Here is a 13,503-nt window from a genome sequence, read left to right as displayed (position 1 = left end):
AAAGAATTATCAACACTGCTTTACAACTCACTTATCCAACCTTATCTTACCTACTGCGCATGTATTTGGGGCTCTAATTATCGTACGTCTCTTCAACCAATCATCGTTGCGCAGAAACGTGCTATCCGCATTGTAGCTGGGGTTTCCCCCGGAACACATAGCTCCCCTCTCTTCAAAGAGCTCAAGCTGCTTAAGTTTGATGATCTAGTTAAATACCAACTCCTCTGCATCCTTCATGACTACCTTCGTGGGAAGCTTCCAAATATCATGGCCACTAAATTCATTTTAAGTAACCCATTGCGTGAAACACGTAGTAATCAACATTTCTCTGGGCAAGTGCTATCGCTGTCAGGTCGTGTTATACCCAACCACAGATTGCGTAATTACTATCAGTTTACTCTATTTGCCAGAGCTCCGGGAATCTGGAATAATATCATTGCTAGTAAAATACCCGACATTCATGATGTTCCATTGAGTAAGTCACTTTTCAAGAAAGTTACGAAGTTAATTTTCTTTGACCAATATTAACAAATAATTAAGTTACTTTTAAGTCATCCACCAGGCTCGTTCACACAATTTACGTTATTCATCTTAACTTTGCGTTTGTGGGCAGGGCCTCAGGAATCGTTGCAGCCCTATACCCTGTCCACAGCGCCTGATTTCATTGAACTTGGTTTACTTCACTTCTTTCTGTCAGAGTGGTCACTCGGTCTCACTTTTTATTGTAACATCCTATCTCGCCTTCTGCCTCGGCCGATGTCATGACTTGCGTTTATCACACACATCCCCGTTCTCCAGACTCCACCAGCCCGCGGCGTTGACAGCTAGTTGCACCGCCCATCATCGGCACTCCAACCGGCGACCTGATGTGGCCGGGTCTCCGCCGCTGCGGCGCTGGCGCCCCGGTGACTGTTCCGCTGCGGCGCTGGCGATCCGGGAGTCCCGCTGCGGCGCCGGCAGTCCGGGAGTGCACCACTGCAGCACTGACAGCCCGTGGTGCTGAGCCACTGCATCGCCTGCAGCGCGGGCGTTGTACCACTGCAGGTACTGCAGCACCGGCGGCGGCGCCGTCAACGCGAGGGTTGCACCACTGCATAACCAGCAGCCCGCCAACTGTATCACTGCAGTATCGTCAGCCGTGGGGCTGAACCGCCGCAACACCGACTGCCTGAAGGATCCATCGCCGCTGCGCTGGCGGCCCGAAGGCTGTACCGTCGTGTCACCGTCAGCTCGAGGGCTGTGCCGCTGGGGCGCCGGTCGCTGTGCCGCCGTGGCGCTGTCGGTTGTTTGCTGCGCCGCCGCGGCGCCCTCGTCCGGGGGGCTGTGCCGCCGCGGCGCCGGGGGCCTGATGGCTGTACTGTCGCGGCCCCGGGGTCCGGGGGCTGTGCCGTTGCTTCACCGTCAGCCTGGGGGCTGTACTGCTGGGGCGCCGGCGACCCGGCGGCCACGCTGCCGGAGTACCATCGGCTGTGGGCTGCGCCGCCCCGCGGCACAATCATCCGAGGGCTGCGCCGCCGTGGCGCCGGCGGCCTGATGGCTTTACCGCCGTGGCGCCGACGGCCGGGCGGCTGTGCCGCCGGTCGGCGCTACGGCATGCTGGCGCCATCTACCGCCACCTACGACGGCGCCGCGACCGTTTAATCGACGGCGCGCACGCTGGCTGGAGGTCAACGGTTACCCGTCCGAGGAGGGGCAATGCTGGCCGTTTTTCACTCTGACTTTTTGTTGTTAATGATGGCGTCACCTCCTTTACCAACCTTCACTAACAACTAACTGTCTTGTCTCTAACATTACTAATCCATCTGAGCTCCTGTATCCTTGCCAGCCGGTGGCGCCATCTATCTATTCACTATGTTTTTGTTCGTTGACTCAAACTACATACCTTATTTGCCTATTTTTTCTGTATTGATTAATAAACCGCCGGTGGAAACCGGAAGAGAGAGAGAGAAGTAGCAAACTCAAGCAAACCCAAGATATATATCAATTCATTTCAGAAAGTGCGAAACGATAACACCGGTGAAATCTGACTGTCACGAGCCACCCTTCGCTTGCTGTCATCGAGGCTCGATCACCAGCTCTCACCGGAACTAATCGCTATTAGCTCCAATTACCATAACCTCACGGCTGCATGCCCCCTCCCCTCAGCCCGGGCATTGCACCGGATCCTCGAGTGGCGGAACCACCGGTCCGCCTGGCCTGCCACCTCGTGGCCGCTGAGCGAACTACTGAATGTTATGGTGCGGCGCCTCAACACGGCTGCCGGACCGTATCAGATGTTCTCCGTGCTGTGTGATATTATCGTCTTCCAAAGGTGAGGTTTGTTGCCGACATTTGTTTTATCTGGCTGTGCTAATGCGCTGCAAATGTAATCGAGGCTTCTCTCAGTTTTGCATTGAAATGTCCCGCCGAGAGTGAGCAAAGCCGTACAGCGTTTCTCAGTACTACCGCTAGATGGCAGAAGTGGTAAGCGCCTGAAGTTATGCTGTGCCGCAGCACAAGTCGGCCGGCAAGCGGCCGCGCGGTGGCTGTTACATTGCAAATAATTACTGATGTGGTTTCAGGGAGAGTGTGTGCAGTAGCCAAAATTTGTCTCAAGTGATCTTCTCTCAAATTTAATGTTATCTGTGTCAGTGAATATTTATCAAACGAACCGGACACAAGTAAACTTGCTTGTGTCATGCCCCGTTGGTCACCGTTCCGTGCTTCTATCCTCAGGATACTCAGTGGCGCAGCCAGGGGGGGTGAAAGGGGTGAGATCTCACCCCGTCTCTTATCCTAGGGGCCCACCGTCGATTCTAACTGTAACGTTATGCAGCCTGACATTTTTTTATCATAATGTCAAGGTCCGTCATAGGACTGAAAAACAGTTTTCAGGCCTGATAGCCCCCCCCCCCTTTAGGATTTATAGTCCTATTTTATGATTTAAGAGGGTACATCCAAGGCCCGATTGAACTAATCCAATGCCTAGGAGGGCCCGTTCCATGGCATGAGAGGGCCATTTCAGGCCTGAGAGGGCCCATTTCAGGTCTGTGAGGGCCCATTTCAGGCCTGAAGGGGCCCATTTGAAGCTTGAGAGGCCCATTTCAGGCCCTAGAGGGCCTGTTTGAAGCCTGAGAGGCCCCATTTCAGGCCTGAGAGGGCCCATTTGATGCCTGTGAGGGCCCATTTCAGGCCTGAAGGGGTCCATTTCAGGCCCTAGAGGGCATGTTTGAGGCCTGATAGGGCCCATTTCAGGCCTGAGAGGGGCCCATTTCAGACCTGAGGGGGCCCATTTCAAGCTTGAGAGGGCCCATTTCATGCCCTAGAGGGCCTGTTTGGGGCTAGAGAGGGCCCGTTTGAGGCCAGAGAGGGCCCGTTTCAGGGCTGAGAGGGGCCCATTTCAGGCACCATTTCAGACCTGAGAGGGCCCAGTTACGGTACGAGGGGGCCCTTTTTCGACATTGCCGGGCTGAGGGGGCCATTTCAGGTCTGAGAGGGCTAATGTCAGGCCTGAGAGGGCCCATTTCAGGCCCTAGAGGGCCTATTTGAGGCCTAAGAGGGGCCCATTTCAGGACTGATAGGGCTAATGTCAGGCCTGAGAGGGCCCATTTCAGGCCCTAGAGGGCCCATTTCAGGCCTTAAAGGACCTATTTGAGGCCTGAGAGGGGCCCATTTCAGGCCTGAGAGGGCCCATTTGATGCTGTGAGGGCCCATTTTAGGCCTGAAGGGGTCCATTTCAGGCCCTAGAGGGCATGTTTGAGGCCTGATAGGGCCCTTTTCAGGCCTGAGAGGGGCCCATTTCAGGCCTGAGGGGGTCCATTTCAAGCTTGAGAGGGCCCATTTCATGCCCTAGAGGGCCTGTTTGAGGCTAGAGAGGGCCCGTTTGAGGCCAGAGAGGGCCCGTTTGAGGCCAGAGAGGGCCCGTTTGAGGGCTGAGAGGGGCCATTTCAGGCATAAGAGGCACCATTTCAGACCTGAGAGGGCCCAGTTACGGTACGAGGGGGCCCTTTTTCGACATGGTAGGGACCATTTCTGGGCTGAGGGGGCCCATTTCAGGTCTGAGAGGGCCAATTTCAGGTCTGAGAGGGTTAATGTCAGGCCTGAGAGCGCCCAATTCAGGCCCTAGAGGACCTAGCTGAGGCCTGAGAGGGGCCCATTTGAGGTCTGAGAGGGCTAATGTCAGGCCTGAGAGGGCCCATTTCAGGCCCTAGAGGACCTATTTGAGGCCTGAGAGTCTACTTCAGGCCTGAGAAGGGCCCATTTCAGGTCTGAGAGGGCCCAGTTCAGGCCTGAGAAGACATCTCAGGAATGAAAGGATCTTCCTAAGTGTGGGAGGGTCCGTACTCCGTGCCTGGTCTGGGTCTGAGAGGGCCTATCTCAATCCTGATTGAGCCGATATCATGTTTGATATAGGTCAACTCACCACATGTATATTGATGGCCCAGATCATGTCTAATGGGCCCATCTCAAGACTCAGATTTTATGCTTCAGGAAGCCTACCCCAAGCGTGAGGGGGCCCATAGAGGTTTTTGAGGCTCATGGAGGTCAGAGGCGGCGGAACACCTCCAATTAAGGGGGGGAGGCACTGCCGACTTTTGGTCCCATTCTTTCCATGAAACGCCCATAGGGCTAATGTTAAAATACCAAAATCAAAGGGAGGCACGGTGCTCCGGTGCCCTTCCCGTTCCGCCGCTTATGATGGAGGTCCCGCAGTACGATATGTCAGCCTCTGAGAAAGCCATGCAGGGCCCTGCCAAGCCGACATCTGAAAATCTTCTCCTCAGGCCTGTGCCTGCCTCACCGCCGGGCCCCACCCCGACGTCTAGGGGTTTGACGCCTAGGTATTTATCAGGACCCCACACCGGTCCATGATGGCTCCAAACTGACACCTGAGGCTCCTGCACCGGCTTTTGAGGGGCCCACCGACCTCTGATAGCCACCACGCAGGTCTTAAAAGACCATGTCGATTGTCGATATCTAAACCCCGAAGTCTTGGAAGGCCTGTGCTCTATGCAGATTCTTGAGGGCTTTACGAGGGCTTGTAAATATCCCAAACTGGCTCTACTGCCTAGCTCGACCGCGCCCCGCAGAGCAGGGCCAAAGGCTTTCCAGTTTTACGCCCCTGAGGGGCAGGGCATATTTTAAGGATTTTTCACTGCGTCCCAAAGGTGGCATAGGGCACACGCTTTGATCGGAAAGGGCACATTGCAAGCGAAATAGTATATAATGCAAGTGAGATAATGTACAGATACATTGTGTACTGTGCTGGTGGAGGGGCACTGCAAGCGGGATATTGGGAGCGGGCTGTGATTGCTTTTGGCCAGTCTCGAAATTCGCCCAGTCGTAGTGCGTTCTTTATCCGCATTCAAAGGGCGGACCGGCGATTTCATGACATTTACATTGTTGTTAGTCACTCGTTTTCCTGAACGACGTTGGGCGTGTTTGACCCCCTTGACGCACCAAATTGTACCTATGCTTGGAGAATAAAAATGAATATGCACATGATTAAAATGTGATACATACGTCTCTTCATGCGTTTTTCACCCTTATCAATCGATTCAAAATAGAGGTTGACGTGTGAAACATTGCCAATTTGCATTGAAGATACTATGTGTTTGAAATAATTAGATGACGTAAGGTCAAACAGTACCCACCTAAGTTGTGACAAGAAATCATCGGATTTTAAAGCTACATAAAAAATCCATCATAGATTAATGCTTTAGATGAACGGATGCTTTGGATGCTTCGGATTTCGCTTCCTTACTGCCTATCATGTAATATAACCCAAACTTTTCCCAATGGAAGTTCCTTTGTTTAATTATTATGCCCAGAAATGTGTCGATTTTGTGCCATTTCCGGGCGCTTTGGGGGGGGGGGGAGCATGGCCCCGTGGCCCCCTCTATATCCTCCTATGGCCAGACGGCCATGACGGCCCTGATCTGACCGTATGCCATCAAATGTGAAACTTCGCAATGATGCGATATTTTTTTTCGGAAAACGTGCCGGTATCTCAAAAACTATGATAGCTAGGAGGGCGCAATCGATAGGAGAAAAGCAATCGATATATCTTGAACAGCTCTTTCGTCAATATTTCGTCAGAATTGAGTTGAGATCAACGGTTGAGGCTCCATAGCCAAAAACGAGTAAAATTACAATTTTTGTCAATATAGGTAGGTTTCATGAAAAGCTTTTGAACTAAAAAAAGGTAGAGAATTTTCGTTTGCACGATCGTTCTTCTCTCATTTTTACCTCGAAATGTCAAGGTCAGAACTTGACCTCACATTAAGGTCATTTCGTGACCAAGATAGATCATGTCGCATATCAGTCGATGCGTTTCGATGAGGTACCTCAAAACAATGATACAATCCACTGTGCATGCAAAAGCCCTGTAGGGCCGGATTTTGGGCCAGGCTCCGGGCCTGCGGGCTCCAACTTGACATCTCTAAACAGGACTTTAGGGAAGGGCAGGACACAGAGTCTGAGCCCTAAGGACAGGGCAGGCACAGGCCATGAAGCTAAGATAAGACGGATACTTGAGGGCTGGGTAGGATGCAGGGTCCGAGGGCAAGGCAAGGCGCAGGTCTTAGGCTATCATTACACAAGGCCGGAGAGAAGTGCAAGACACAGGGCCTTAGAACACCTGATGATCAACACACCTGATGGCAGGGCAACATGCAGGATCTTAGAGCAGGGCAAGAAATAATACCTAAAGGTAGAGCAAGACATAAGACACAGGTATGGCACAAGGCCCGAAACACCGCCCACGTCTTGTCATACCTTCGGGCCCCGAAGGTATGACAAGACGTGGGCGGTGTTTCATGGACGCTGCTATCAAATTCCGCGAGCTGACGTCATACTTGTGGTAGTGTTTGAGCAATGGCCCTGTTGATGTATCCATGGAAACCCAATTTGACACGTGTAATAGCAGCGTGCTGCTATCACCGGTGAAACAGGGCCAGGGTATGGGGCCTGAGGGCAGGGCAAGGCTCAGGGCATGAAGGCAGAACAAAGCGCGGGTTCTGAGGACAGGTAAGGGCACGGGGCATGAGGACGGGAAACGGCACGGGACCTGAGGGCGGGAGACACCACAGGGCCTGATGACAGGGCAGGGCACAGAGCCTGAGGGCGGGCATGGGACACGAGACCTTAGGGCAATGCAGAATACAGGGCTTGAGGGCAGAGTAGGACACAGGGTCTGATGGCATGGGACGGCACAAGGCCTGACGACAGGGCAGAGCACAGCAACTTAGGGCGAGGCAGGGCACGGGCCTGAGGGCGATGCAACGCATAAGGCTTAATGGCAGAATAGGGCACAGGGTCTAAGGGCAGGGCAATGCACATGAGGCCTGGAAGCAGAACATGACAGGACAGGGCCTGAGGCAGGGCAAGGCATTAGGCTCGAGGATGGGCGCGGGGCCGGGGCATGAGGACATGGGAAGGCACAAGGCCTGATGGCAGGGCAGGGCACAGTACCTACCTGAAGACAAGGCAGCGGCACGGGGTCTGATGGCAGGACGTGTCACAAGGCTTGAGGGCAGAGAAGGGCACGGGGCCTCAAACTAGGGTAGAGCAGGGCACGGAGCCTAAAGACGGGAAAACAGCGCATACAATTTCAAGGCAGAATATATAAAGTATCGTGTTTGAGGGCAGGGCAGAGCGGGGCACAGGGCCTGAATGCAGAGCAGGGCACAGGGCCTGAAGAAAGGGCATGGCAAAGTACAAGACCTAAGGTCTAAGGACAGGGCACTGGGCAGGGCACATATCCTAGGGGTATAGTAGGGAAGAACATAATAAGGTGTATGACCAAGGGTAGGGCAGGGCACAAGGACTGGAGAGGGCATGTATGTGCTTAGGTACATAGTAAATCAGGGCACAAAGCAATCGGAAAGCCAACATCTTTTACACAGTAAAAGACCGAGGCATGTTACTTATTTTTGCTCGCACTTTTCGGCTGAAACCGTGGCATTTCAGTGTGGGACGCAGTGGTCCAAATTTCGCGAGGGCTACGTCCCAAAGGCAGGGGGCTGCGTCCCAAAATGGGACGCAGTCAGTATGTTAAAATATGCCCTGCTGAGGGGTGTTTGAATATCCCCTTCTAACCTGACTCCAGGGTCACGTAGCGACAAGTGCGGCGGTAGGCGGCTTTCTAAAGAGCGTCGAAAATCATGGAGAAATTGCTTCAGTCATATTGCAGTTCAGACCAAAGCACACGTCATCATGTTCATCGAAGGAAAAGTTTCGCCTATTTCGACACTCGAGGACATAAAAAGCTATAGCGCGCTGAAAGTGGGTTCGATAGAGCTCTGTAACTCGTGCAATCAGCCATGGGGGGGGGGGGCGTATCGGCCAAACCCGATCATAATTTAACCCTCGCCGGCCGAGGGGGGGGGGGCGGGTGCCGCCCCCCCCCCCATAGGGTTTTTTCGCGATAGCTCCGAACACGCTGGCGATAGAGAGCTGAAACTTGGCATACCTGACCTTTGATCCAAGCCGCATCTTTTGACACCAACCGCATTTTTGGGTCAGGTCAGGTCACTGACCTATGACGTCATAAGTGAACCTCTGCACGGTCTTCAGATGTCGCAACTTCGCAACGCCCTCACTGCCAGAGGAGATGTCACAGGGAAATGAAACTTGCAGGATCTAGTATCCATTATGAGTCTCACAACTTGTATATCTCGGATTTTTCCTAAGGGTCATATGAGGTCAGGTCATTTTCGTGACCTCACCATTATAAGTCAATGGGGAAAAATGAAAACTGCTATTCTGGCGCCGGGAACGATCTCCAACTATCTCAAGCACACAGAATCGTGATTTGATGCACTCCTTGCAAGGTTAGATGCGTCACTTTTGCAATGTTGACCTGCCGTGACGTCATTTATGACGTCATCAAGGTCATATTAGTTTTTCGTCAATAACTCCCGATCAAATTGAGCTAGCGAGTCGAGAAAGCCACCAATGGACTCAGGAAGACCTGCCGAATCGAATGATATGCGACATGACCTCTTTCGACCAACTTCGTGACCTGGGGGTGCTGACCTGACCTTGACCTGAGGTCAACACCCCAAGTTGACGTGACCCGAACAAAAAGTATATCATTCGACGCGCCTGAGCGAGGCGAACACGATGCTGCCAAAATCGCGGCTCTGCGGCCGTTTTTTGCGAAGTTATTCACCAAAAACTGAACCGTACCCTGGGGCACTTGACCTGACCTCAGAGGTCACCGGTTGACCTAGGACCTTAAAATCGGGTACCAATCTCTGCGTCTCGTAATGGCGCACACGCTCGTTTTTTCCGCGACGCGCTAGCTCCACCAGGGGCGAAACGGCGAGGGGGGGTCGTACCCGCCCCCCCCCCCCCTCGGCCGGCGCGTATGTAGAAAACCAATAGGTCCGGCGAGGGTTAAAACGGCTAGAAAGACGAGAAAAGCAACGGATAGCTATAGAATGCTTCAGAATCGTAGAAATCATTTTTCGATTATGGTCATCGCTGAGGTCATTGAAGATGAAATTATGATGAAATTATGATAAACACAAAGATTACGACGAAAAAATTCTTGTTTTTATATTTTTCACAAATAACCGTATAACTCGTGAACCAAAGAGCTAGAGCTTTGCGGAACAACTCATTCGATAGGCCTTTCAAAACGCTTTCGCTTTTAAGATTTGACCTCAATGCCTCATGTCAATGGTTTGGCAACAGAGCAGAGGGTAAAACCGGCAAAACCATCTAAATAGTCGCATTTTACCAAAACAGTTTTGCTAAGAATTTTTGCAAGGACTTTGGTGAGAAAAACTATGAGACATTTACTTTGTCATCATTCTCTTGTTAACATGCATCGAATGAGCCACCTATAATTTCACATAAAAAGTTCAACTACAAAATGTGACCGCAGATCAAGGTCATGCCCTTACTTGAGAAGTTCATGATGGTCATCAACCGATCCGTATGGATGATTAACACCTTCAAGACAATGTCATAACTCTACCTCCTCTCCTATATCAAAAGTAACAGTCGAAAAACTGATGTTGAGCTTTTTAAAAGCCTTTTGACCTAGCCCGACCCTTTGAGTGGCCACTGGCCATCAATTGCACGCTGTCCATCAAATATGGGCAGAATGGTCGTGTTTCTGTAAATATGCTGTTGTTTTTTGCGTGCCTCTTCAGATCAAGAGATATTTGTCCTTTTCCCCGATTTGACTGGTATAATGATGACAATGATCTGAACTTTCGTTGTTGGTAAGGGGCCCCATTTGGTTGAGGGGGGCCCACTTTGCTGGGGGGCCCATCGCGACCGTCTCTCACCCCCGTCGCCAGAGTTCTGGCTGCGCCACTGAGGATACTGAAATCCTTCTCCTCCACGCCGCAACCCCCCCCCCCCCCTCCGGGCTGGACAGGCAACTTTATCTCATGCGGGCTGCTCCCTTGGAGCGGCACCGCTGCTCCCGAGGGAGCGCACCCCGTAGCCGGGTGCAGTGAGTGCCTTGGGGCTGGGTGGCCTGTCCTCTGGACGGGCTCAGCCCCGGCGACTCACTAGGGTGCCTGCCCAGACCAATGTCTCCCCCTAATTCCTATCATCCTTCCGGCTCTGAAATGGTCTCATTGGACCGAAAGGGCCTAACCCAACAAAACAAAACAAAGCCCCGTTGGTGCCCATGTTTCAGTGGTCGTGAGGGGTTCCTGCTGGTCCCAGAGTTTCCGGTGGCGATGCTACATCGTTTCACGGAGACCACCGGCCACAGGGCCGACCAGCTGCTAGTCATGTCGCTCGAGTATGGGGAGGAGTTCAGGTGAGCCACAACGAAGGGAGTTTGAGTACAATATTCCTACGTCATGCGGTGTGTACGGTGTGGGACATCCTTGTTTGGACACAGAGAGCAGTGCAGGTGCGTGATCACGGAAACCGGGGAGAAAGAGCTAAGGTGGCTAAGAAGGGAAGTTCGTGAACATTTGTAAAGTTTGTAGATCCGAGGCATATGTGCAGTGCGCTGACTGCTGATATGCTAATAAAGACTAGCGTCTGATGTGAGTTCTCATACATTTGTCGTCTTGTCTACCATACCTTGGTCCCGTCTTTGATACATTGGCCTCGTTTATCGTAACGCAACTTTGGGTCTGTTCCAGTCGCACTTCCTAACGCCTCTAAACTCATCCAAGAGCAAGATAGGAGGTTGGAGCAGGGCCCTCCTTGGCTTTGTAGGGCCTAGAGCTGCCACTGGAACAGGGAAACAATCTTGGAGGAGTTTAGAGGTGTTAGGAAGTGCGACTGGAGCAGACCCCTTGTCTTTCCTGACAGCGTAAATGATAGGGCCTTGACACAGTCCATGACTGGATCTCGTTCACAGCGGTCCGGATCAGGACACGTTCCGGTGGGACCGAGCCATCTCCGATCCTCTGCACGCCGAGAAGTCCAACTTCCTTCACCCCGTGGTGTACTTCTACCAGCACCCACCCAGTGGTAAGTGCAATCGTTTGGACCCATGATGTGTTCGCATTCAACACCCGGGCTGCGGAGTCGGAGTCGGAGTCGATAGTTTTGTCCGGGTCGGCTTTGATGGTTGAGAGCCGGAATCGGAGTCGGAGTCACCGAAAATTTATCGACTCCGCACTCGCAGCCCTGTTCAAAATTGTGTTATCACGTCGGGCATGACATTTACGTACAGACCCTTGAGACCACAATTGAAAGACGGCAGATCTTTTGGCACATGCTCCAGCACTAGTGGTTATCCCACAGTAAAGGTTTAGAGAAAATAAAGGCCGTTACAAATCGATTCTTCCCATGCGATGCTCCAGTTAATAAATCTTCTTTTATCAATGGCACATCCATCCCACAATGAAGAAAAACAAACTGACTTCACGCTATCATGAACTATGATTCCCATGATGAACTATCATGAGCTAATGGGTAATCCCCTAAGGACTACTGGCCCCGTGTGAGACCCAGCCCAGCTCGTTCCCGGCCCACCCCTGACTGCGTCGTCATCCCTTGCCCCCAGAGTCGGCGATGCTGCTGCGTCCATCGGGCCGGTCACTCCCAGCGGCCAGCCGGGTCCACCACATTCTGGAGGACTTCCTCACCGACTGGACAGCACCCACCAGCCACCTCCTGCCGCTGAGGAGATTCCTAGAGGCGTGTCTACACCGCGACCTGCGCCACTATAGCCGCAGCAGCTGCCTGCGCCACGCGCTCACCAACCGGCAGCGGCCGCTGTTCTGCAGTTAACCGCTGCCGCCGATACAGCAGTGTTGTTCGCTCCCCCTGTGGTTGGAATGGCACCTACGGGACCGCCGAGCTACAGAAGGAAGGCACAACAGCCCCACCGCTCCCTTGTGGCACGTTCGAGCGGGGTGACCAAACGACGCGCAATCCACCGATGCAAATTGTGTCTGGAGATGAATATGAAAGCGAGAGGAAACGCGTCTGGCTTCAGTCTCGACTAATGCCGACTGCCGAGTCCCTTGTATGTCTACAGCTAATAATTACCTATTCCTTCTTTTGGAGCCAGTTGTTGGTTTGCTCTTGATTCACGTCCGACGCTCGCAAATGGGAAAGAATCTATGGCTAGGACATCCTGCCTGTCCCTCAACCTTCCAACTCACTGTGGGAAGGAATGACAACCAAAAACGCCCAAAAAGAATACCCTATCACAGCAGAGTTGGCTCAGGTCCCCACCCACTCGCGATCATGAGGTGTCCCTCTCGTATGTTTGCTGGCAGCGGTGTCAAAATGTTATTGGGCATTTTGTGCTATGTGAAGCGGTTGCGGCTGCATTTACTTATGTCGACTATTTTTGGGAACAGTCAGTTATGCTTGTGTTGTTTTTGGAATGGCTGCAGCTATTTGCATGACCTGACGTTTATGTGAGCTTATTTTTATAGCAAAATATATAACGTAAAGCGCATCTATGTGGTTTTTTTTCCAGAGCAGACGTAGACGACTTCCGAGCAGTGGTTGGGTGATATGACTCAAATAATAATACCAGTATAGCGCCTTTTGGGGCGACTAACGGAGCGAGCGAGGGGGTGAGTCTTGCACGTGCGAAATTTCGAGGGGGTACCTCCAACTGACTTGTGCACGGCACCCTACTGACCGGTTTCTAGCGATGTGCCAAATTTGAGCACAATCGGCCCAGCCGTTCTCGAGATCTGGGAGCGGCACCCTGCACGTGCGCACGTGCTAAATGGGTCCCAACTGACTTGTGCACGGCACCCTACTAACTGGTCCCTAACCGTGTACCAAATTTGAGCGCAATCGGTCCAGCCGTTCTCGAGATCTGGAAACGACCCCTGCACGTGCGCACGTGCAGCAGCACCCCAACTCTGGCACATGGATATGCAGTGCCTAGTGGGTGCCTACCTACATGCCAAGTTTCAGCGCAATCGGCCAAGTAGTTACCGAAATATTGCAACAATTACAAAACGGACACCTCTTCGTTTTGCACGTGGCACGTGCATAAGGGGTCACCCACATGCATCGGGAATAGTCCAATACTTGGTAGAAGGAATGAAGCTACCCTACAAAAAT

At 52.4% G+C, this 13,503-nt stretch overlaps 1 protein-coding gene across 1 annotated transcript in view; it reads left to right on the top strand.

The window, feature by feature from the left end:
- The window catches only part of LOC122380052 (FAD-dependent oxidoreductase domain-containing protein 2-like), a 43,694-nt gene extending 30,814 nt beyond the window's left edge, over window positions 1-12,880 (top strand). Inside the window, exons 9-12 of the mRNA XM_043362825.1 lie at window positions 2,146-2,311; window positions 10,643-10,768; window positions 11,324-11,436; window positions 11,975-12,880. Coding sequence (XP_043218760.1) covers window positions 2,146-2,311; window positions 10,643-10,768; window positions 11,324-11,436; window positions 11,975-12,201 — 632 coding nt within the window. The 3' untranslated portion in view covers window positions 12,202-12,880. The remainder of the gene's footprint in view (window positions 1-2,145; window positions 2,312-10,642; window positions 10,769-11,323; window positions 11,437-11,974) is intronic.
- Window positions 12,881-13,503: the final 623 nt, after the last annotated feature.

Source organism: Amphibalanus amphitrite, unplaced genomic scaffold (genome assembly GCF_019059575.1).
Source record: "Amphibalanus amphitrite isolate SeventyFive unplaced genomic scaffold, NRLGWU_Aamphi_draft 000090F_arrow, whole genome shotgun sequence".
NCBI lineage: Eukaryota > Metazoa > Arthropoda > Thecostraca > Balanomorpha > Balanidae > Amphibalanus > Amphibalanus amphitrite.
Note: the sequence above shows the minus strand (reverse complement) of the source record. Positions and strands in the feature narration are given on the sequence as shown.